The following is a 25,680-nucleotide window of genomic DNA, read 5'->3' on the forward strand; positions in this document are numbered from 1 at the left end:
CTTAGTTTATAGAGTGACTCTGATGCCAGAAATTGAAGGGATTCCTTTCTCAGTCAAGATGTTTAAGAATCAGCTATTTCCACTTCCTTCTTCCTCCTTATATACCCTCTCTAGAGTCTTTATTCTTCTGGAATTTCTTTAGTGAAGGTTACCACAGATTTCCAAGTTGCCAAATCTAGTGGATATTGAAATCCTTGTCTTGATCTCTGCCTCATTTAATACGACTCTACCTCTGGCCTTCGTGTCCTCTAACTGCACCTTTTATGCTAGTATTTCTCAGGATCCTGACCTTGGTTTTCTTCTCAATTTGTGTTCCTTTCTTGTTGCAATCACATGCACCCCACAATTTTAGCTACCACCTATATTCTCATTCTCTTGCTCTTTGTTTTTTCTTTCTCAGGTGAGAGAGAGAGAGAGAGTGTGTGTGTGTTAAGCCCCTTTCCAAGTTTATTTGCCTACTAGACAGTTCCATTTCAATGTTCCCATAGGCACTTCAAATTCAGCATAACACAATTCATCTATTACTCCCAAATTTGCTTTCTTACCTTACGTTCTGCTTGGTTGAAACACCATAATCAAATCTCCCAAGGCAGAAATAGGGAACACTTAACTCTTTATTTTGCCTTCTACATCTCTTCAGTCACCAGGTACTATTTGTTTTACCTCCTCAGCATCTCTTGAATCAATCCTTTCCTTTCCATTTCTATAGCCTTAGGTCAGTGCTTTATCACTTAAAGCATGGAGTTTTTACAGTGGCCTTTAACTGATGACACTCCTTTTTTAATACACAAATCTATCTCTTATCCACCTCAGCCTAAAACCTCCCAATGACTACATAGGATAAAGTTCACGCTTATCATAACATACAAGGCACCTGTGATCTGGTGTACGGCTTTTTCTCCTGCCCCTATTGCCAGCCCCAAATTTGTACATTGCATAGTTCTCTAAATATTTTGTTTCTTATCTCTTTGCTTTAATACATCCTGTTCCAGCTACCTGAATGTCTTTTTTACTTTCTCCTCTTTCCACCCTACAGAAGCCACTCAAATTTTTAATGTGGGGACGCCTGGGTGGCTCAGTTGGTTAAGCAGCTGCCTTCGGCTCAGGTCATGATCCCAGCGTCCTGGGATCGAGTCCCACATCGGGCTCCTTGCTTGGCGGGGAGCCTGCTTCTCCCTCTGCCTCTGCCTGCCATTCTGTCTGCCTATGCTCGCTCTCTCTCCCTCTCCCTCTGACAAATAAATAAATAAAATCTTAAAAAAAATTTTTTTAATGTGATTAGTTTATTAAGAATTCGGTTGCAAAGGGAAGGGAATTTCGGAATCTGTTTTCTGTGGGACTCTGCATTTGCTTCTTGGGGGTACATATGTCTTGGGGCAAGATTTTTGAATGCTGCTTGTGTACCTAAGGATTAAATTCTCTAAACAGACTTTCTCTGGCCTTAAGAATCTTTATTTAAGGGGTGCCTGGGTGGCTCAGTGGGTTAAAGCCTCTGCCTTCGGCTCAGATCATGATCCCAGTGTCCTGGGATCAAGCCCTCATCGGGCTCTCTGCTTAGCAGGGAGCCTGCTTCCTCCTCTCTTTATGCCTGTTTCTCTGTCTACTTGTGATCTCCATCTGTCAAATAAATAAATAAAATCTTTAAAGAAAAAAAAAAGAATATTTAAACATCTTAGTCTCTCTCTCAAATAAATAAAATCTTTAAAAAGGACAGGAGTGGGTGCCTTGTTGGCTGAGTCAGTTAAGCATCTGCCTTAGGCTCAGGTCATGATCCCAGGGTCCTGAAATGGAGCCCCGCATCAGGCTCCCTGGAGCCTGCTTCCCCCTCTTCCTTGCCCCCTCCCCCACCCCGACTTGTGCTCTTTAAAACAAATAAGTAAAATCTTAAAAAAAAAAAAAAAATCTTCTCTCTCTTCCCACGTATGTGTGTTGGGGGGTGGGTAACATTCAGGTTCAGGTATTGTCACTTGGTCAGTGACCAAGGTCAGGTTCAGGTATTGCCTAATGTATACCATCCTCATCAGTCTGTATAAGACCTTTCTCTTTTTATTGTATTTTTCCCTTCATTCCCTATTTTGATTTCTTTGATGATTATTTTTCTTTTTTATATATAAATTCTGACACTTTATATTTTTCCAGAAATTTATCTGAGCCACTGCTTCCCAACCTAATAATGTTGCTGCACATATAGAAAATATTTTGTGTATTGCACAGTGAGGTATATGAGGCCAGAGGCTACAGACTAAGGTTACCTGGCTACCACAGGCCCCATGGATCAGCCTGAGAGCTAAGAGCAGTATCTCAGGGTAAATACAGCCCAAATATATTACTTGCCATGATACACCAGTTAAGAAGCTTGATCTATACTTTGAAATATATTTGTTATAGTACATGTTCACCAGTGATGTTGAGGTGAATCAGGAAGATAGAATTGTTAGCATAGCTCCCGTCTTTGGTATGAAAAAGCAAAGTAGTAAGTAATTTCATCTTAATTAACTCGGACCTCATTCAGCCGCTGCCATGTAGCTGCAGGGCAGGAAAAGGGCAGAATGAAATGATGTCTACAAAGCAGAACAGAAATGTTATAATCAGGTTGGGTCACTAGACTCGTGTTCCTGGAGTGGCAGGTGGATAGGAGTAGCTTACCATTCATTATAGGCCACTGAATGCCTACTAATTCAGACCTGCAGGCAAAGGGAAGTCTGGCCTTTCAAATGATTTTAAAACTTGGGCAACAGATTGATCCTGGAGAGGACAAAAAAAGCACAAGGTAAATTTGATTTCTCACTGTCATCCAGCATAGCATTTTTCAAACTATGATGTCAGGAATCTTTCACACTCTGAAAATTAGTAAGGATCTGAGAGAGTTTATGTTTATATGGAGAACAGCTACCAACACGGGCTGCTTTAGAAATTAAAATGGAAATTTAAAACAAATACTTTTTATTAATTCATTTATAAATGACAAATTGATTATATGGGTAATATAACTGATGTCTCATGAAAAATATTTCCCAAAACAAAACAAATGTGTGCTTGCTTCAGCAGCATGTATACAAAACAAAACAAAAAATTATGATAAGAATAGTATTATTTTACATTTTTATAAGTCTCATTTGTACTTGGCAGCTGTATTTCCATGTCAGCCTCTGCGTTCAGTCTATTGCAATGTCATGTAACCTGTGGAAAATTCCACTGTACACTCATGAGAGAATGAGAAAGAAAAGAATGATTCTGAAGTTATAGACTTGTTATGAGAGTGTTTGGACCTTATAGACCTCTTGAAAGTATCACTGAAACCCTAGGAGTCTCTATGCCATGCTTTGATAAGTGCTTCTCTAACAGAAATGATGAAGACCTAATTTCACTTTTCTTCATTTAGGTGATTCATTAGGAACCTAAATAAATCTATATATTTAACTTTTATCAGAAAAAAAATTCTTTTGCAACCGTAAGTCCCTATTTATGGTTTTGTGCTTCACACTGTAGCACAATATAGGTGCTCCACAAATATTTGTCACATAGATAAATTTTCTTAGGGTCTGTAGTTGTATAACTGACTGGCTGTCAGTGACTTTGTCTTTCATTGCACTCTGTGAACTAATAAGGTCAGGATATGAGCTAATTACAGCTCTAGGATATTAAGTCCACTCCAAGGTCCAGATAATAAAAAAATTATCTTGGCTTCACCCAGGTGAGCAGGGTACAAACCTGTTCCTGTTGTATGAAATAAGATTTCTTATTCTTCTTGCCTTATGCCAGAGACACCATCAGTGAGCACCCAGACTGAACTGTTCTGGTAAAAATAATAATAGGTGCCTTAAAAAATAATAAGAAGAAGAACAGCATCCACCTTTTAATGAATGTTTACTAAATATCAGGTACTGGGTGAGGCATGAATCATGTCATTTCATTTTTAAAATAACCCTGTGAAGTAGATTTTATCTCCCTCCTATAGGTGAGTAACTCACCAAGTCCTGTAGCTGGTAAACTCTAACTCGGGGCCTTTAATCACCTGACTGCTTCTGAATTGAGAAAGAGCCCTGGATCAGGGAGCAAGGGTAGGAATTGGAAAGGCTGTTTTTGTTATTGGATGTACCTCTTCATGTAATTAATGTAGATGAGAGAAGACAGTGCTTTCATCTCATATAGCACAAACTCAAAAGCAAAGAATGACTGCCTTAATTACTCCTCTGGATGCTGATCAGTCCTGGGCCCAAACTGAGTTCCAAAAGAGCAGTGGTAGGATTTGTAAGACCTGTCACTTGTCAGTTACTGAGCATTTACTGAGCACAGACACAGAACCTTGGTAAACGCAAAAACAATATTCTCTGTATATTCTGTGTTCATAAGGAGTTTAAACATGAGTGGGGTGCTAAAATATTTGTACACAGAATAATATACCAGGAAATAGAAATTAAAGTATCTACTAGTGTTGGCCTTCGAATGAAACTTTTGCACCACCTGTGTGAAAGGGGAGAATAGATTACAGATGTGGCTGACTTTGTGCTCTGAATAAATATTTCTCCATGGCTCGGGAACTTTGATGATAAGGGTAAAAAAAAGTTCTCACAGAGGAAGATAATAGTTTCTTATTCTCAGTCCCTCCCTTAGAGATAAATTCTGGATTCAAATGCAGATCAAGAAAATAGGTCAAGAGCACTCCATTGTACGCCTCCCAGTCTCATTTTCATCTTGGGACTCCGTAACGTGCTAAGAGAACGTAAAACTGGTTTTGACTCATCCTGAAAATGATTACATGAGCCTTTCCTAGAGCTAATGCTCACAGAAGTTTATTGTTGTGAAAAAGAGAGCTCTCTCTCTCTCTCTCTCCTCTCTTCCTTTCAGTAGGCTCTATGCCCTGTGTGGAGCCCAACACGGGGCTTGAACTCACAATCTGAGAGCAAGAGTCAGATGCTTAAACGACCAACCCACTGAGACACCCCTCTTTTTTATTTTCCTAAGATTTTTTTTCTTTTTAGAGTAAACTCTGTGCCCAACATGGGGCCTGAGCTCACAACCTTGAGATCAAGAGTGGTGTGTTCTATCAACTGAGCCAGCCAGGTGCCCCTACAGAGATCTTTCTTGAAGAACCAAAGAACAGTTCCTTAATTTTCAAAGATCTAAACGTTAAAAACTAAGTACAATCAGTGATAATACCATGGAATCATAGATGTAGAAAAAAATCTTAGGAATCACCTTATTACTTCTTCTAGATGATGAAACCAAGACCCAAGAGTTAAGTGACTTGACTAAGTTTATATGGCTTATTAGTGGTAGATTTGGGAATAGAACTGAATATTAACAGGTAATTTATTTCTCACCCTTCCCAATTTCCTTTCTTCCAGGCTACTGAAAGTTCTAAGTATTTACATAACCTTTTGATTAGCCAGGAAGGTGAGGGAGACATAGGATGTTTGTATTTAGGAAGAGCTCAGTCTCAGTTCTCCAGGGCCCTCCCAATTAAGATCTTCTTGATCTTCTGATGTAAGGAAATCTACTGTTTATTAAGTATCTCATTTGTGCCATGGTCTTCATGATACATTGTCTCATTGAATACTTACAAAGGTTTTATAAAGTAGACCAGTGCTGCTAACGTTTTTATGGGCATATGAAGAACACCAGAGGATCCTGTTACTGCAGATTCTGATTTTGCAGGTCTGGGATGGAGTCTGAGATTCTACATTTCCAAAAGGCTTACAGGAAAAACTAATAATGTTTTTGGCCTGTGGCCCTTATATTGAGTAGCAAGGATGTTGATGTTGTCTTCATCTTATAGATGAAAAAAATGGACTTTGAGAGGTTAATCACCCAAGTTCCTGCAGGCAGTAAGTGGTAGACTGGTAAATAAAATGATAGGTTTGACTTGGGTCTTTCTGACTCTAAAGCTCAAGATGTGATTAGGGAAGCCAGAGAACAATGGAAAAAGAGCTTAACATTCTAATATTTGGTCAACAGGTCACTTCTCAAGTGAGTCAGTGGCAGAATCCAGGACCAAATCAACAAATCCTAGTTCCCAGCCAAGTGTTTTCCCTTTTGCCCCATTAGTCCCCTAATCAGGATCTTTCCTTTGTGCTTAGCAAACCATATTTAGAAATGGCTTTGGATTTTTCTCATTACAGTTTTATTGCCAAACCCTGCGCACTTCATGTTGGCATCCAGGACAGTGGTCCCTATCCGGCCCAACCCAATGCCATCCTTGAAAAGGTGTTCATATCTATTACCAAGGTAAGTGGGCAAAGAAACAGAGGACGAGTCATGTGAGGGGTTGCTCCACAGGGAAGGGGAGGGTAGAGAGCAAGTATCTCCAAGGGTAGGGATAGGATGGGTAGTCCATATAACTGTAAGGAGAGCTTTATCCCGTCAGGGGGAATACCTTTGGGTCAGGATCCCTTAAATAAGTCAAGTTTACATACATTTGAATTTTAGGCCTACTAGCCACCACAGTCCTGCCTTTCCCAGACACACATCTTCATTTTGTTTATCCCTGCTCCAGCTTCCGTCATTATTCAGTTGCATAATCAAGATAGGGAGGGTACCAATAGCCTTTGCAGCTTGGATTTTTAATAGCTTTTTTCACTCAACTTGGGCTGGAGGGAGACAACCAGAGAAGGAGGTATATAAAGGTAAAGGTCTTTGATCTTGTAAAATAGGACTTCTTACTAAAAATGAGTTTGGGGGAAAGACAAACATCCCTTAAACTGCTGTAGTTATCATCCCTCTGCCACTCAGCTAGTCAGAGGGATTTAATGAGAGGGTCAAAGAAAAAGGGATGTTCTGACTCTGGTCATACATCTACAGTATCCTGATGAGAAGAGGCTGGAAGGCCTGTCAAAGCAACTGGACTGGGATGTCCGAAAGATCCAATGCTGGTTTCGTCATCGGAGGAATCAGGACAAGCCTCCAACGCTCACAAAGTTCTGTGAAAGCATGTAGGTGTGCATAGGGAGGTGGGGAGTGAGGAGAAGGGTAGGGTGTGACTGGACTGAGGTTTTTTTTTGCTAGGACGGTAGTCAGTGGATGTAGAGGCTAACTCAAATTATTATAGGCAGGAAAGAAGAGAACTGGAAGACTAGTCACCATTAGTGTCTTGAATATGCTTACCACTAAGCTAAATGTTGTAATTCCATTTTGTTCCCTTTTCCCAAACAGACTGGGAGGGCATTCCTCTAACTGCATTAATGTAGGTAGATAGGCACACCCTTGTACACCTTGGCAGAGATAGTACCAGCTTGCTCTAAAATGACATTTTGGTGGGAAACCTCCCTCTTCTGGATATACTATACTTCATTTCTTTTTTTTTTTTTTTAAAGATTTTATTTATTTATTTGACAGAGAGAGATTCCACAAGTAGGCAGAGAGGCAGGCAGAGAGAGAGAAGGGGAAGCAGGCTCCCTGCCGAGCAGAGAGCCCGATGCGGGACTCGATCCCAGGACCCTGAGATCATGACCTGAGCCGAAAGCAGAGGCTTAACCCACTGAGCCACCCAGGTGTCCCACTATACTTCATTTCACTGGGGTTTTACTAATTATCCTCTGGATACAGAAAACAATTTATCATTGTCATGCAAAAAAAAATATTAGGCACTATCCTTAGGGAGTGTATGGAAGAAAAGTTGATTAAAGCCAGTATATACTTGTGGAAGTCTTTTAAACAGAGCTGGAAGATGTCTCTATCATTTTGGCTTTTTAGGTAACAGTATTCGTCCCTATTTAGGAACTTCTCTGTTTTTTTTAAAGATTTTATTTATTTATTATTACTATTTTTTTTTTTTTAAGTAAACTCTATGCCTGATGTGGTGCTCACGCATAAAATTCTGAGATCAAGAGTTGCATGTGCTGTATTGACTGAGCCAGCCAAATGCCCCTCTGGGAACTTACCTTATTTCTCACCCATAATTGTCTGAGCTCCAAGTCTGCTGTCTTGACTTCCTCAGCCTCAAAGACTTTCTTTTGAGTGAATATTCATCTAACTTCTATTCTTTGCCCACCCAGGTGGAGATTCACTTTCTATTTATCTATATTCTGCTACGGAATTAAATTTCTCTGGTCGGTAAGTCTAAACTGTCTGTGGTGTGCTGCTGGATTCTAATCATGCCTACATGTCTAGAGACAGAAGTTAAATACCATTAGCTCTTTATTTTCCTCCTCCCCTTTTATTTTTACTATAATGCCTACGGCCCAGGTGTATATGCTAGATAGATGGTCTTCTGTCTGGTGTCTGACTTCAATAACTTCTTAACTTTACTTTTTCTCCCCTTATTTAGGGGAGATAATAGTACTAATTGTAATAGCGTAGTATAGGTATAGTATTGATTAATCAGCATAGTCTGTGATGCTCTGTAAAGCATTTGACAAAAATCCTGTTCTTCTAAGGAGGAGACAGTTGTAGAAATGGAATCAGTAACCCTTTAAAGTGGATAAAACTGGTAGTATTCCTGCTTTTTAGTTACTTACCAGAGGTGAAGAATTTCAGGGCTTTTTATTTTTTTTTAATATTTTATTTATTTGACAGAGATACGGCGAGAGAGGGAACACAAGCAGGGGAAGTGGGAGAAGCTGGCTTCCCACCAAGCAGAGAGCCCCATATGGGGCTCCATCCCAGGACCCTGGGATCATGACCTGAGCAGAAGGTAGATGCTTAACGACTGAGCCACCTAGGCACCCCAAATTTCAGGCTTTTTGATTCCCGATTCCATGGTGGTTGGTTTTTGTTTTTTGTTTTTCATTATACCACACTATTTTCCTCTAAATGTTATAACTGAGGCTTCAAAATACATGAAGTAAAAAGAGACAGAACTGAAGGAATGGACTGGACAAATCCATAACATTGTTGGTGATTTTAATACTCTTCTTTCATAATTGACTAAGTCACTAGATAAAAAATTACTAAGGATGTAAATTTGTACAACACAATCAGTTTGACCTAATTGACATTTAGAGAACACTATGCCAACAGCTGAAGAATATATATAATTTTCAAGTGCACATGGAACATGAATTAAGACAGACCACATGCTAGGCCATAAAATAAGTCTCAGTAAATTTTAAAGTTTTGAAATCTTATAAGGTATGTTCTCTGCCCATAATGGAATTTAGCTAAAAATCAATAATATTAAGATATCAAGATAAAAAAAAAGATATCAAGAAAATATCTGCAAGTTAAACTTTTGAAAATGACCCATGGATTAAAGAAGAAATCACAAGGGAAATTAGAAAATATTTAATGGAATGATGCTGAAAACCCAGCCTACCAAAACTTGTGGGATGCAGCTAAAGCATGCTTAGAGGGAAATTTATAGCTTTAAATGCTTATATTAGAAAAGAAGGAAGCTTTAAAATCAATGATATAAGCTTTTAAGATCTGGAGAAAGAGGGCCACCTGGGTGGTTCAGTGGGTTAATAAAGCCTCTGCCTTCAGATCAGGTCATGATCTCAGGGTCCTGGGATCGAGCCCCAAATAGGGCTCTCTGCTTGGTGGGGAGCCTGCTTCCCCCTCTCTCTCTGCCTGCCTCATTGCCTACTTGTGATCTCTGTCAAATAAATAAATAAAAATCTTAAAAAAAAAAAAAAAAAAAAAGAGAGATCTGGAGAAAGAAGAGCAAAGTAAGTTAAAGGAAAAAAATAACCAAAAAAAGGTAAAAAAATTAATGAAATACCATAGACCTTTACTCCTATAACAAATAATACATTCTATATTAGTTAGTTGAATTTAAATTTTTAAAAAATAAATTTTTAAAAAATTAATGAAATAGGCATTAAACAAACAATGGAGAAAACTGATAAAGCCAAAAGTTGGTTCTTTTTAAGGTTTAATTAAAGCTGTTAAACTTCTAGAATAAAAAAGAGAAAACAAATGATCGATGTCAGGGAGAAAAAGGGGCTCTCGCTATAGATCCTGTTGATGTTGGAGGGATAATGACAATATTATGAACAATTTCATAGTAAATAAATTCAACAACTTAGATGAAATAGACAAATTCCTTAAAGAACATAATTGAAACTCCAACAGAGATAATTATTTTTGACTTTTGAATCTTCGGCATGGAGATCTCTCTCTCTCCGTTGTCAGATGGAATCATTGTCTTCCTGCTTCCCTATTTCCCATATCCTAGATGTTGATATTTCCAAAAACTATCCTAGAGCTCTCCGTGCTCTCATTTACCTCCAAGTATGTTTTTTCTCTTTGTAATAACACTATCTTGATTTAGAAGAAAAACCTACCCATTTATTGAGCCTTTCAGGACCTATCGGTTCCGTCTTCTTCCCCATCTCTCTTGTGCTCCTAGTATAGAGAAAGGGATTTATACGTAAGCCAGGGTTGAATCTTAAAGGCTGACCTGGATTATCTGTTTTCTCTTAGTCACCTTGGTTCTGGGACATCCGACAGTGCTGGCGTGGCTATCCATATCAGGTATGGTCCGAGCCCTTTCAAGACAGGGGCCTTATCTGTGTGTGGAAGGTATGGTAGGCAGGGCAGTCTCAGGGCAGATGGCATGTCTTCTTGGTATTCTGGAGGGATTAGGGGCTGAGTCTCTTTGAATCATATATTCAGGGTATCTATTTCTGGGGCCCCCATAACAGTGAAATCCAGCATCTTTTTGTTCCAGATTCCCTATTATATTCACACTAATTGGGGTGGAAAGAAAAGCAGCTTCCTGGCACTTAATGAGATGCTTTCTGATTCAGGTGATCTTTTTGAATCAAGGGTAACTTGAAGTCCCCTTAAAAGCATCTTGGTTCTAACCTATTACTAGAAAAATGTCAGGGGGCTGCTAACAGGATGGAAGAAAAGACCTGAGTGTCTTCAATCCCCTGAAAATCAGCACTAATTGTCCAGAGTTCTAGACATACTGATTTGATTGTGCTATTGTATGTGTTAACCCTATCTGATCTTTTCTAAAGATGTGAGCTGAAAATGTGTATGTGGAGGGGCAGAGGGAAGAGGTTTAATTCTCCACACCAATCCAAAGCCTGTCAGCTAGTACAGATCTTGGAAGATGATGGGGAAGAAGGGTGTCTAATAATTTTGGGTATTGGTCCTCTGAAACAGGAAGTTGTGGAGGTGGAATGAATTTTTAACTAGCTGGTATTCTAACTACTACTTTCTCTTTTCCAGCCTCTCACAAGTGGGCTTTATTACTATTATATAATGGAATTGGCCTTCTATTGGTCTCTTATGTTTTCTCAGTTTATAGACATTAAACGGAAGGTAAGGACACTGCCTCCCTCCATGCTAATTTATTGCATCCTCCTCCTTTCTAGCAGCCACCATGATTGCTATTCTGGATTTTCTGGCCTGCCTGGGACCACAAAAGAGGGAGAAAGTAGGTTTGATGAGACTGTTAGGTCTTGGTAATGCTCTCAGAAATGAGACTTGACCAATGATGAAGTAAGTGTATCTGAGGCATTCAGGGCAGCCCAGGATAAGAACAGTTAACCAGCTAAAAAGCATACCCTTTTCCTTAGTTTTCTCTAAGGTTCTTACATGTATAAAGTTCTGGAAACTAGTCAGAACTTGGGGATAGCAAGGCCTCATCCAGGAAGAGGCCTGCTTTCAAAAAAGCAAGATCTGGCTTTTGATTTACATCGGAGATCCTTGCTCTTTCTCTGTTCTCCCTTCTTGGGAACTCCAGCTACTCAAAGAATGTCAACTGGAAGGGGTTTTAGATGACTTAGTTTACTGTTTTCTTGCTATTGTTTAGGAAACAGAGATTCAGGGAAGTGAGTTGACTTGCCCACACAGTGACAAAGTTAGAAATGACTTAAGTTTTTTATACACAGACAGAAAGGACAGAATCTTCACTTTTTATTGGTATGCACCTGACATAACGTGGTTCCAGCAGCTCTAACATTAATCTGTCACTAACTCATGATTATCTTTGGTAAGGAAAACCAGGGTTAGCATTTATGGGAATGGATTGACACTAATCTGGGTTCTTAGTTTTTGTATAATCTAGAGCTCGGTACTCAATTCAGATGCCTTTCACTCTCCAATGGTCAGGAGACACAGGTCCCCTTATTAAAAATTTATTTTAAAACACGACACGTATAAAAAGGTTCATAATACATATGTGGCTTTTAAAACATACTGGAACATATACCTGTGAACCCATCCAGCTCAAGAACTACAACCTACCATTGTATCTATGTGGAGAGAGCACAGACTTCTCATCCCTGTTTCTCTGACCCAAATTCACCTGCCTTCTCCCATCCTCTGTCCCTCAGTGGGTTGAGAAGTATTAGATATGTCTGATAACAGGTAATTAGAGATTTTTTCCGTTTAACCTTGGCATTTGAATTAGAGCTTTAAATCTGAAAGCAGAAGGTGCTTACAGTTAAGATATTATTTAGTATTTCTCTGCAACTTTTTAGAAGAGTTTAGCTTCACACCTGCACAGACCTCTCCTGTTAGGTCCCTTTGGTTGAAATTTCCTTCATCAGAACAGTCTTAGAATCTCAAAGATACTGCTTATAGGTCTGAATACCACCTGGGAAATTATTTCCAAGTGTCAGGTCAGCATACATGGTCTACATATTCTGCAACTTCCAAACAGAATGGTTATTTTCTATGCTTGGAGCTATATTAACATAGATTATAGGTCAGTTACTGGTGTAGAGTTTTGGGTCGAATGCTAGGGTGTTCCATAAGGGAGAGTTTAAACAACATAGAACCTCTATGGCCTTGCCTTTACCCGCCTCTGCTGTTTCTATTCCATCCTAGGACTTCCTGATCATGTTTGTGCATCACTTGGCCACCATTGGGCTCATCACCTTTTCCTACATCAACAACATGGTTCGGGTGGGGACTCTGATCATGTGTTTACATGATGCCTCAGACTTCTTGCTGGAGGTAAACTACCCCCCTCCAACCTCTGTTTCCACATTATTCCTCTTTCTCGGCTCCCCCCAGCCCCCGCCGCCAACCAACCCATTTCCTCAATATTCCTCTTTTCCCTCCTTCTTTGTGTCAGAGAACTGGCTTTCTCCCCAGCTCAGTTCTTCTCTTCCTTTCCCCAGGCAGCCAAACTGGCCAATTATGCAAAATATCAGCGTCTCTGTGACACCCTTTTTGTGATCTTCAGTGCTGTTTTTGTGGTCACTCGTCTAGGAATCTACCCATTCTGGTAAGTGTTAGGGCCATGGAGCTGTGGTCAGTATGTTGCTAAGGATACCTTTTGCCAATTTAGGGAACAAGCCACCAGACACCCTATTGCCCTGCCTTATCCTGGGCCTAACCTGACCGATAGACTCTCCCAGGACCTTACTTCCCTCGCACAGTATTTCTAGGAAGATGTGATCCAGGCTGAGAATATCCAACTCACTTGCCTGTGGCTTTCCAGACTCCTCTGAGGAATAGCCCTCCTTTTATGCCTAAGTAATTCCTTTGCCTTCTTTTGCACTGACTGCAAAATTCTCTTATTTTCCTGCTCTTCTGGCCTCCTGCACCGTAACCAACACACACACCACTCTCACTTCCACCCTCACTGCTCTGTACAAAGCCAATGACTGTAGGTTGGGGATTCTCTTTGGTCTGAGGGAATCAACTACCGACTGTCCTATCTGTGCCTAAGGGCCTGAGTAATGGTTACGATTATGATTAAAACTGCTGCCCCAGTTTTGTGAAACGATTCATATTTGAAACGATTAATGATACGACTTAACCCATCAGTTCCTGAGACTTACATATCTTTCCTTGCCTCCTAAGATCAAAAACTTCATAGGTGCCCTTTCTTTATCTTTTTTCACTATGGATGAATATCCCTGCATTTCAACTGTTAGAAAAAGCTTACTGGGTTCTGCTTCCTAGGGAACTGAGCTTCATTCCTGTCCACCTGGCTTTGACTTTAGAATCTCACCACTGGCCTCCTCTTCTAGGATTCTGAACACGACCTTCTTTGAGAGTTGGGAGATGATCGGGCCTTATCCCTCCTGGTGGCTCTTCAATGGCCTTCTCCTGATCCTGCAGGTTCTGCATATCATCTGGTCCTACCTAATTGTACGAATTGCTTTCAAAGCTTTGATCCGAGGAAAGGTGAGGAGGAAAGATGGCTTCTTTCTTTGGGGCTGGATAGCAAGATAGACATTACTCGGTAGACCTTCTCTATCTAGCTTAGTGAGCCACGGTACTCAAGTAGACCCAAGAAAGCAGAAAGCTTAGGACTCCAGAGTTTTTGACTTTTCTCTAAGTGTTTAGCCTGTTAAGACATGACTTGGAGGGGCACCTGATTGGCTCAGTCAGTAGAGCATGTGACTCTTGATCTCTGGGTTGTGAGTTGGGGCCCCATGTGGGGTGCAGAGATTATTTAAAAAAAAAAAAAAAAGACAGATTTAGGAGAAAGGATCTGCCTTCTTCCTGTCCCTTAGGAATGACTATGGTTAAATAATGAACAGTATTATGTTTCGAGATGGCCTCAACCCCTTCCTACCCCTCACCTCCCTACTTCAGTGTATTTCGTATTTTTGGTTTTCTAGCATGGAAACCTTTTCCCAAAGGTTTAGTTTAGAGCTCTAAACTATAAGCTGTATAAAAGCAGCAATGTTCGACTGCCTAAGAATGGCATGATAGTTCGCAAGCTACCCCAAGATGACCACACTGTGGTGTTCCGAGATGTGGGGCTAAGTACTGGCCTCATCCCACTGTTGTATGAAGTGGTGATCCTGAATGAGATAGGTAATTAGGATTTCAAATACCCACCTTATGCCGAGAGACCAAGAATACACAGAGGGGTCATTTAATGATCACACTCATAGCTAGAGTGTGGAGGTTCGGAAGCAGTCAGGCTGGGATTTGCCAGTGGGCTCGGGATGCAGCCTTCAGCAATACAGAGTGCCGAGGGGGAGGGGCTCTGCCAGGGCACTGAGTCTGGGAAAGGGAGATGGCATGTAACCCAGGCATATATGATCTGTTGTGTCCCAGTTCCTTATGGCTGCAGTTGGTTTTAGAACTTGCTCAGCGTGTCTATGCATCCTGCTGTAGCTTCTGGGCTACCAGACATCTCTCTTCTCCCCTGCTTTTCTTTCCTGACCAGGTGACCTATCCAGGAAGGATTAGACCCAGACTCTGTACTCTCCACTCTTTTCTCACCTCCTTCTTTTTTCCTATGCCTGGTGGGAGCTGGACAGTTTCATCTCTTGCATGTAAGTGTATCTGTGCTTCTGGCGTTCAGTAAAGCATGTCTGTTTGAACGTGTCTCTCTTCCTTCCTGCTTTCCTTCCTGTTCCCCGTGTTGTCTCTGAGCATGCCTCTCTCCTGACCCTGGGAGGCCACGGTTGACTGGAGCTCAGTTTGCCAGATTCTTGTTCCTAAATGGAGGCAAGAGTTGAATCTACTCTTATTTTTTCCCTTCTTTGAGCCTCCCTTTACCTCAAATCTAAATAGACTCTGCCCTCTGGTAGAAATTTCCTAAAGGTCAGGTAATCATTTGCTTGTGTTCAGAGGTAACAGCTGCAATAAGCCAGTCTTAGAGCTAACCAAAGCAAGTGCCCCACTCCTTGGCAATGGCATTTATAGCTCTGTTCCCTTCTCACTCCCTTCTCTCCTTTACTTTTTCTTCTTTTAACAAAACACCTTGAGGTGCCCCTGGCTGGCTCAGTCAGTAGAACATGCGACTCTTAATCTCAGGGTCATGAATTCAAGCCCCACACTGGGTGCAGAGCTTACTTAAATAAAATATAAATTAAAAAACTCCACATTGATTATCCTTCAGTTCTGGACGTCAGAAGTCTGGCAGGTCTCACTGGGTTTCTCTTTTTTACTTTTTATGGTCCATGGTAGAGAACTGGAAATACTTTGGTGTCATAGGGTACTTAGTCCAGTAGAACGACTGAAAAAGGCCTAGTTATGTATCAGCTCTAGGGATAAACAAAAGTCAGGATGACCAATATGAGTAACTCCAGTGGTCACCACCGCCAGAAGATAGAGGCAATGATGACAGCCACCTGTGTTGTTTGTATTGGTCTTTTCTAGTGTTTGAGGTGGGAGAGGCAAAAGAGCGCCTGGAGTCCACGCGGACTCAGTGAATGACTTCAGCTCTCTCTCTCGGGCTGATCCTGAGAGACACCCCCTTCCCAACTTCTTGTACCATAGGGAACAAAGATGATGAAGGAGAAATCAAGAAAGAGGCAAAGGATATTCACAGCTGTAGCCATGGCCCAGACAGTATTTTGAGTCAGGTGCCACTAGAAAAGTGGGTCACGGAAGGAGCAGGGCCAAAATATGGGCTTTGTGGGCTGGAATCTGCCTTACAGTAGCAGACAAGTTCTGTCCTCATCTTCTCTACCTCTGGCCCCATCCCACCCAGGTGTCTAAGGATGACCGCAGTGACGTGGAAAGCAGCTCGGAGGAAGAAGACGTGACCACCAACACAAAAAGCCCCTGTGGCAGCAGCTCCAGCAATGGTGCCAATCGGGTGAACGGTCATATGGGAAGCAGCTACTGGGCTGAAGAGTAAGGTGGCTGGTGTGGGGACCACAGCACACATGGACTCATAGGGCCACCAGCAGCCTACTCCTCTCAGGCCTCCCCACGTCTACATGCTTGTGACAAGGGGGTCTGCAGGGCACTGAGGAGAATCAAAGAAGCAAATATTTTTCACTTTTTTAAAAAAACTCTGCCATTTTGTATTTAATAGCCAGGTTCCTTCAGTAATGTTATTTGCTGTGTGTGTGTCTGTGTGTGTGTGTGTGTACGTGTGCATGCGCACCCGTGCACATGTATGTATGTGTGCATATGCGTTTGTGCATGTGCACGAGTTTCATTTCCTGGGCTGGGGCACAATTCAAGACTAGGGCCACTAGGCCTTGCGCCCCCCTTTGAACCCACCTCAATCCCAGATTTGGCTGCATCTTGATAATGCTGGCTCTGGGCCGTCCCCTCCCTTGTTGTTCATGGCTCTCGAAGCTCTGGCCATCTGAAAGGAACAGTTAAGTTCAGCTCCAGGTTTCTGCACTGTTCCTCCTTGGAGCTGGAATATTTCACATGAAGTTGTACAGAAACACAACTGTGGATGAGATGACTGAGATTTTTCGTGGCCTCTAACTAGATGCTCTTCCTACCACCTGGTAATTACAGGGACAGCTACTGATGCCCTGCTCTTTACTAAATGGTACGCAGGGAGGGGGGTTTGGCAGAGGGTGCGCTGAGGGCTGGCAGAGAGCAACAGCCACTGGGTGAGCCGTTAACGGTTTATACTATTGTTTACTCTTCTGTGATTAAAAGTGCTTCAACCCTCCTCTACCGTCTCAACTTCTTTAGTGACTCTATCCCCAATTCCCTGAATCCATAAGCTAAGTAAGGAAATTTTCAGGTCTGATTCTAAAGGTTCTTAGACACCCAATTTTTGCTTTCTGTGCCTGCTGGGAAGGGAGTGCCTATACTTTATGGCTTTATGTGTTAAGAAAAAATTAAATATGCATAGTAGTCACAAAAAATACTGAGCAGATAAAAGTATGGCTATTACCAAAGGATTTGGTTGAAGACACTTTTAGTGAGATACCTGTATGTCCCATACAGAGACTACCAGTTAACACTTAAAAGATGGTGATAAATGAGTCTGAGACATTTTCTCTTTTAATTCTATTTTCTTTTAGCCATGGAAAAACAGTCTTCCTAATCCAGACTTTTCTGTAGTTGAGGTCTTGGCAAAATTGCCAATGGTAGTATTCATCTCAGGATAGTTTTCCATTTAATGAATATTCAGATTATCAAAATATTTCCAGATGTTCTTATGTACATTAAGGCTTATGCAATGCTTCATTGTCAGGGAAATGGATGAAAATTGAGAGAAACAGGTTACTGTTCTAAGAATCAGGTACTCACTTGGTGTTTACTGACATTATTGGGATATAGACCCAGCTAAAATTACCTTACTGAGTGGCTGGCTTCTTTTGTTTTGTTTTTTAAGAGAGCATGCATAAGCTGGGGAAGGGGTAGAGAGAGGGGGGATAGAAAATCTCAAGCAGGCTCTACATCCAGCTCAATCCCACAACCCTAAGACCTGACCTGAGCAGAAATCAAGAGTCGGATGATTAACCAACTGAGCCACCCAGGCGCCCCTGAGTGGCTGGCTTTTAAAAAAAACTTACCTTGGGGCATATGAAAATTATTTCTGAAAAATCTTACATAGTTATTTGGTCTGAGCTAGTCTGCACTCTTACATTTAGTTCCTCAACTTGCCATATTATTGAATAGACTAGTAATTGTGAAATATGAATGAAAGGCTTTTAAAAGATATGGTTTTAAGCCTTTTGAAATCTGAGCAACTGCTATGTAAATCTGGGGTTAGTTGTCCCAGTTAATCTGACAAAGATGCAACTGAATGGTATAATAATAAAAATAGTAATAGATAACACACAGCTCTTCATTACATGCCAGGCACTATATTAAGCACTTCACATGTGATAAAAATGAAGCAAAAAGAATTAACTTGCCTAAGGTCAAACAGCTAATAAACCCAGTATCACTATTTGGGGGGGGGGGCAGGAAGAGAGAATTGCAAGCAGGCTCCATGCTCAGCGTGGGGTTCAATCTCATGGCCCCAAGATCATGACCTGAGCCAAAACCAAGAGTCAGATGCTCAACCTACCACACCACGCGGGTGCCCCAACCACTTAACTCAATCTCAGCTCAGGTCTTGATCTCAGGGTCATTAGTTCAAGTCCTGTGCTGGGCTCCAAACTGGGTGTGGAGCCTACTTTAAAAGAAAAAAAAAGTCTTGTAGAGCTGACATATATTACTTCCATTGTAGTCTACTGATTAAAGTAGTCACGGGGTGGGGAGGGGTGCCTGGGTGGCTCAGTGGGTTAAGCCTCTGCCTTCGCTCAGGTCGTGATCCCAGAGTCCTGGGATCGAGTCCCACCCACATCAGGCTCTCTGCTCAGCAGGGGGCCTGCTTTCCCCTCCCCCTCTGCCTGCTTCTCTCCCTACTTGTGATCTCTCTCTGTCAAATAAATAAAATCTTTAAAAAAAAAAAAATAGTCACAAGGACCACCTAGATTCGAGAGGGTGGGGAGAGAGACTACATAACCTCGATGAGGAGTAGGAGGCTCACTAGGGAAGACCACGTGCAACTGGAGATGGAGTTGCATTCACCTTTGGAAAAATTCAATCTGCCACATTGAGGAAATCTTAAACTGCTTAAAAAACACAAACATAGGGGCATTTGGGTGGCTCAGTCAGTTAAGCTTCTGCCTTTGGCTAGGATCATGATCTGGGGGTCCTGGGATAGACCCTGCATTGGGCTTCCTGCTCAGCAAGGGGTCTGCTTCCCCTCTCTCTCTGCCCCTCCCCTTGCTCGTTCTCTCTCTCTCTCTCTCTCTCTCTCAAGTAAATAATTAAAATCTTAAACACACACCAGGGAACCTGGCTGGCTCAGTCGATAGAACATGCAATTCTTGATATCAGGGTCATGAGTTCAAGCCCCACACTGGGTGTAAAGATTACTAAAAACAAAAAACCCCAAACCACAAACGCCTTAGATCGCCCATCATGTATCATAAACTTTCATGTTACCTCAACCCTAAAAATCACATGAGTTTAGTTAGTAGGTGATTCAGTATTGCTGACTGTAAACCAAATTCTTCAGACTTTATATGCAGTATTCAAGCAGGTAAATATTTTCAGTTCAATAAAATATTTAAGTGCCTACTTTACAATACGCACTATGGCAGAAGGTGGGGACACAAAGATGAACGAGATCTGGTTTCTGCTCTCAAAGAGCTCCTATACCCACAGTAAGGGGGAAAAGTATTCCAGTGCAAGAAGAACTATCCTAAATTATTCTTGGCAAGATGGGAGAAAAACTTGAAAGAGGAGCTTGGCCATTAACTGAAATGGAAAGGTATGTTTAGAAGAGATGTCCAAGTACATGAAAGATACCAGTCCTGGCTTAATGCGGGCTAACATAACTTGAGACAAACATCTAGAAATGGTAGATAAAGGTTTGGTTTTGTTTTCAATGCATAGCTGAGGAAATCCAGGAAAGGGGACACCAAAGACACAACAAAAGGAACTGAAAACTAGTGGAGAAGCAGAAGAAGAGAAATAAAGATCAGAGCAGAAATCAATGAAATAGAAACCAAAAAAACAATAGAGCAAATCAACGAAACTAGGAGCTGCTTCTTTGAAAGAATTAATAAGATTGATAAACCCCTGGCCAGACTTATCAAAAAGAAGAGAGAAAAGACCCAAATAAATAAAATCATGAATGAAAGAGGAGAGATCACAACTAACACCAAAGAAATACAAACAATTATAAGAACATACTATGAGCAACTCTACGCAAACAAATTTGACAATCTGGAAGAAATGGATGCATTCCTAGAGACATATATACCACAACTGAACCAGGAAGAAATAGAAAACCTGAACAGACCCATAACCAGTAAGGAGATTGAAACAGTCATCAAAAATCTCCAAACAAGCAAAAGCCCAGGGCCAGACGGCTTCCCAGGGTAATTCTACCAAACATTTAAAGAAGAACTAATTCCTATTCTCCTGAAACTGTTCCAAAAAACAGAAATGGAAGGAAAACTTCTAAACTCATTTTATGAGGCCAGCATCACCTTGATCCCAAAACGAGACAAGGATCCCAGCAAAAAAGAGAACTACAGACCAATATCCTTGATGAACACAGATGCGAAAATTCTCACCAAAATACTAGCCAATAGGATTCAACAGTACATTAAAAGGATTATTCACCACGACCAAGTGGGATTTATTCCAGGGCTGCAAGGTTGGTTCAACATCCGCAAATCAATCAATGTGATACAACACATTAATAAAAGAAAGAACAGGAACCATATGATACTCTCCATAGATGCTGAAAAAGCATTTGACAAAGTACAGCATCCCTTCCTGATCAAAACTCTTCAAAGTGTAGGGATAGAGGGCACATACCTCAATATTATCAAAGCCATCTATGAAAAACCCATCGCAAATATCATTCTCAATGGAGAAAAACTGAAAGCTTTTCCGCTAAGGTCAGGAACACGGCAGGGATGTCCGTTATCACCACTGCTATTCAACATAGTACTAGAAGTCCTAGCCTCAGCAATCAGACAACAAAAGGAAATTAAAGGCATCCAAATCGGCAAAGAAGAAGTCAAACTATCACTCTTCGCAGATGATATGATACTATATGTGGAAAACCCAAAAGACTCCACTCCAAAACTGCTAGAACTGGTACAGGAATTCAGTAAAGTGTCAGGATATAAATTCAATGCACAGAAATCAGTCGCATTTCTCTACACCAACAACAAGACAGAAGAAAGAGAAATTAAGGAGTCCATCCCATTTACAATTGCACCCAAAACTATAAGATACCTAGGAATCAACCTAACCAAAGAGACTAAGAATCTATACACAGAAAACTATAAAGTACTCGTGAAAGAAATTGAGGAAGACACAAAGAAATGGAAAAATGTTCCATGCTCCTGGATTGGAAGAATAAATATTGTGAAAATGTCTATGCTACCTAAAGCAATCTACACATTTAATGCAATTCCTATCAAAGTACCATCAATTTTTTTCAAAGAAATGGAACAAATAATCCTAAAATTTATATGGAACCAGAAAAGACCTCGAATAGCCAAAGGAATATTGAAAAAGAAAGCCAGAGTTGGTGGCATCACAATTCCGGACTTCAAGCTCTATTACAAAGCTGTCATCATCAAGACAGCATGGTACTGGCACAAAAACAGACACATAGATCAATGGAACAGAATAGAGAGTCCAGAAATGGACCCTCAACTCTATGGTCAACTAATCTTCGACAAAGCAGGAAAGAATGTCCAATGGAAAAAAGACAGCCTCTTCAATAAATGGTGTTGGGAAAATTGGACAGCCACATGCAGAAAAATGAAATTGGATCATTTCCTTACACCACACACGAAAATAGACTCAAAATGGATGAAGGACCTCAATGTGAGAAAGGAATCCATCAACATCCTTGAGGAGAACACAGGCAGCAACCTCTTTGACCTCAGCCGCAGCAACATCTTCCTAGGAACATCGCCAAAGGCAAGGGAAGCAAGGGCAAAAATGAACTATTGGGATTTTATCAAGATCAAAAGCTTTTGCACAGCAAAGGAAACAGTTAACAAAACCAAAAGACAACTGACAGAATGGGAGAAGATATTTGCAAACGACATATCAGATAAAGGGCTAGTGTCCAAAATCTATAAAGAACTTAGCAAACTCAACACCCAAAGAACAAATAATCCAATCAAGAAATTGGCAGAAGACATGAACAGACATTTCTGCAAAGAGGACATCCAGATGGCCAACAGACACATGAAAAAGTGCTCCATATCACTCGGCATCACTCGGAAATACAAATCAAAACCACAATGAGATATCACCTCACACCAGTCAGAATGGCTAAAATTAACAAGTCAGGAAATGACAGATGCTGGCGAGGATGCGGAGAAAAGGGAACCCTCCTACACTGTTGGTGAGAATGCAAGCTGGTGCAACCACTCTGGAAAACAGCATGGAGGTTCCTCAAAAAGTTGAAAATAGAACTACCCTATGACCCAGCAATTGCACTGCTGGGTATTTACCCTAAAGATACAAACGTAGTGATCCGAAGGGGCATGTGCACCCGAATGTTTATAGCAGCAATGTCTACAATAGCCAAACTATGGAAAGAACCTAGATGTCCATCAACAGACGAATGGATAAAGAAGGTGTGGTATATATATACAATGGAATACTATGCAGCCATCAAAAGAAATGAAATCTTGCCATTTGAGACAACGTGGATGGAACTAGAGGATATTATGCTTAGCGAAATAAGTCAATCGGAGAAAGACAACTATCATATGATCTCCCTGATATGAGGAAGTGGAGATGCAACATGGGGGGTTAAGGGGGTAGGAGAAGAATAAATGAAACAAGATGGCATTGGGAGGGAGACAAACCATAAGTGACTCTTAATCTCAAAAAACAAACTGAGGGTTGCTGGGGGGAGTGGGGTTAGAAGAGGGGGGTAGGGTTATGGACATTGGGGAGGGTATGTGCTATGGTGAGTGCTGTGAAGTGTGTAAACCTGGCGATTCACAGACCTGTACCCCTGGGGATAAAAATACATTATATATTTATAAAAAAATTTTAAAATTAAAAAAAGAAAAGAAAACTAGTGGAGAAGGTAAAACAGCTGATGCAATTACTGGAGGGATAAGGGAACATAACTGAAGAACTTGGGTTTTAATGCTGACAAGAAACAAGACCTGCAGGAAGCTGGAAGTGAGACCTCCAGTTAAAACTGGGACCATGAGACAGAAACAGCCTTACTGAAAGGGGGGAAACCATGAAAAATTCATCCACTTGGCAAAAAAGGATGCCAGGAAATTTTGGAACCATGGAATTTCACTCCATGTGAATTTGAGAATTTAAATATACAATTTCTCTGTGTTCTAGGAAATATCATGACCTTCCCCACCCCATCCCCATGTAAAAACTTACATAAAAATGGTCTCAGATCAGATACCCGTGGCACTGCTCTGGAGATACAGGGGCGTGATGACGCAGACCACATGGGATTCTTACACCACCTCCCAAATGCAAAAACTCTGAAACACCATCTGAGTCAAATTTGCCAGACCTATAACTAACAAAATACTAGTATCCAGAATATACATAACTAAAGAAACAACAAAGACAACCAGTACCAAGACAAAGACAGGGGAGGGAGCAAAAGGATATGAATAGGCAATTTCTACAGGAAGAATATGTTAATGGATAATAAGTCAATTAAAGGGTGCATGGGTGGCTCAGTGGGTTAAGCTGCTGACTTTGGCTCAGGTCATGATCTCAGGGTCCTGGGATCAAGTTCTGCATCAGGCTCCCTGCTCAACGGGGAGTCAGCTTCTCCCTCTGCCCAACCCCGCCCCCATGCTTGCTTCTCTGTCTCTCTGAAGTAAATAAATACAATCTTTTTAATTAATTAATTAATTAAAGGGGTGCTCTACCCTACCGGAAATCAGTACTACATAAATTAAAACTAACAGAAAGCACTTAACACCACTTTGGAAAACTTAACAAAAACTAGTAAAGCTATGGAACGCCTGGGTGGCTCAGTGGGTTGAGGCCTCTGCCTTCAGCTCAGGTCATGATCTCAGGGTCCTGGGATCAAGCCCAGCATCAGGCTCTCTGCTCAGCGGGGAGCCTGCTTCCTCCTCTCTCTCTCTCTCTGCCTGTCTCTCTGACTACTTGTAATCTCTATCAAATAGATAAATAAAATCTTTAAAAAAAAACAAAACTAGTAAAGCTAAATATTAGTAATGATTACTCTTGGAGAAACTAGTAGATGGGCCCAAGAAAACATTCAAGGATACTCATCGGATTGCTATTTATAAGAGGAAAAAAGTGGAGATGACTCAATGATCTTTCTCTAAAGGAATGGAATACTTGGATTTACTCATGCAGTTGGATGAGCAATTAAAGACTAAGGGGTTTTTTCCGTCTTTTTTGTGAATATGGATGTACTAGTCTGAACCAAGAGAATATAAATACATAAATTTTAAAAAGATCTGTTATAAGGAGTTGGCTCACATAATTGTGGAGGCAGAGAAGTTCCCAGTATCTGAAGTCAGCAAGCTAGAGTACCAGTAGAGCTGACGATGGAGTCCCAGTCTGATTCCGAAGGCCAGTGTCTCAGCTCAGACAGGCAAGTGGAGAGAGAATTCTCTTACTCTATCTTTTTTTATTCAAGCTGACAATGAATTGGTTGAGGCCCAACCACACTGGGGAGTGCAATCAGCTTTACTCAGTCTGTGGATTCAAATTTTTAAATCTCATTCAGAAACATCCAGACGCATGAGGAATTCTGTTTAACCAAGTCTCTGGGCCCTGAGTGGCCCAGTCCAGTCGCCACCTAAAATTAACCAGCACAATGGATAAATAAATGTCAAAAACATGTTGAGTGAAAAGGGCAAGTTTCAAAAGAAAATGTCCCATTTGATGAAATTAACATTACTTTTTTTAACCCCAAATAATATTATGTATTTCTATAGTAAAAGTTTGGAAACATATCAGAAGGATGGATAGTTTTTATCTTTGGGAAGGGAGGATGTGGGTAAGATGAGTAATGGTATTATATTTTATTTTTGGTGCTTTTTACATTTGGAATAATTCATTTCAAATATTTTTTAATACAAAAAGTATATGGCATTTTCAGGGAACTAACCTGCTGGAGTTGGATCAAAGAGGCAGGAGGTGAGAATAAGAAGACGGCTTGGGACTGTACAGTGAAGAACCCTGACTATCATTTTGAAGTTACATTTTAGATGGTAGATTATAGGAGCCCTCAAAGGTTTAAAGCAACAAATGAGTCTTTTAAAAAGTATTCATGGGGGGAAAAAAGTACTCAGGGGAGGGTGTCTTACTAGTTGGGACTAGACATTAGAGGTACAAGAAATGTCTTTATAAAAAAAAAGGGACAGGGTGCCTGGGTGGCTCTGATCAAGCGTCTGACTTCAGCTCAGATCATGATCTCAGGGTCCTGGGAATCAAGGCCCTTCTGGGCTCGCTGCTCCACTGGAAGTCTGCTTTTCCCTTTCCCTCAACCCCTTCCCCCTGCTCATGCTCTCTCTCTCAAATAAAATCTTAAAAAAAAAAAAGGGACTGAATCGGTGACTGATAGTAAGGTTACAATCTGTTCCACCCTCAGCCATCTGT

At 41.0% G+C, this 25,680-nt stretch overlaps 1 protein-coding gene and 1 long non-coding RNA gene across 3 annotated transcripts in view; one reads left to right on the forward strand and one right to left on the reverse strand.

Annotated features, from left to right (window-relative positions):
* Positions 1-17,233, forward strand: part of CERS5 (ceramide synthase 5) — a 30,578-nt gene extending 13,345 nt beyond the window's left edge. Inside the window, exons 2-11 of one of the 2 annotated variants that reach the window (XM_032876822.1) lie at positions 6,123-6,228; positions 6,802-6,932; positions 7,995-8,052; positions 10,363-10,413; positions 11,119-11,211; positions 12,724-12,852; positions 13,020-13,126; positions 13,878-14,034; positions 15,032-15,140; positions 16,304-16,415. In XM_032876822.1, the coding sequence (XP_032732713.1) occupies positions 6,123-6,228; positions 6,802-6,932; positions 7,995-8,052; positions 10,363-10,413; positions 11,119-11,211; positions 12,724-12,852; positions 13,020-13,126; positions 13,878-14,034; positions 15,032-15,140; positions 16,304-16,311 (949 nt within the window). In that variant the 3' untranslated portion in view covers positions 16,312-16,415. Of the gene's footprint in view, positions 1-6,122; positions 6,229-6,801; positions 6,933-7,994; positions 8,053-10,362; positions 10,414-11,118; positions 11,212-12,723; positions 12,853-13,019; positions 13,127-13,877; positions 14,035-15,031; positions 15,141-16,303 lie in introns of both variants that reach the window. The other variant, XM_032876821.1, reaches the window with a different exon arrangement.
* Positions 1-25,049, reverse strand: part of LOC116878957 — a 28,469-nt gene extending 3,420 nt beyond the window's left edge. The window contains exons 1-2 of the long non-coding RNA XR_004384924.1: positions 24,556-25,049; positions 2,647-2,745 (exon numbers count right to left, since the gene is read on the reverse strand). This is a non-coding gene — a long non-coding RNA (uncharacterized LOC116878957). The remainder of the gene's footprint in view (positions 1-2,646; positions 2,746-24,555) is intronic.
* Between the last annotated feature and the right edge of the window lie 631 nt (positions 25,050-25,680).

This window comes from Lontra canadensis, unplaced genomic scaffold (genome assembly GCF_010015895.1).
Source record: "Lontra canadensis isolate GAN:19392208 unplaced genomic scaffold, GSC_riverotter_1.0 scaffold59, whole genome shotgun sequence".
In the NCBI taxonomy this organism is placed as follows: domain Eukaryota; kingdom Metazoa; phylum Chordata; class Mammalia; order Carnivora; family Mustelidae; genus Lontra; species Lontra canadensis.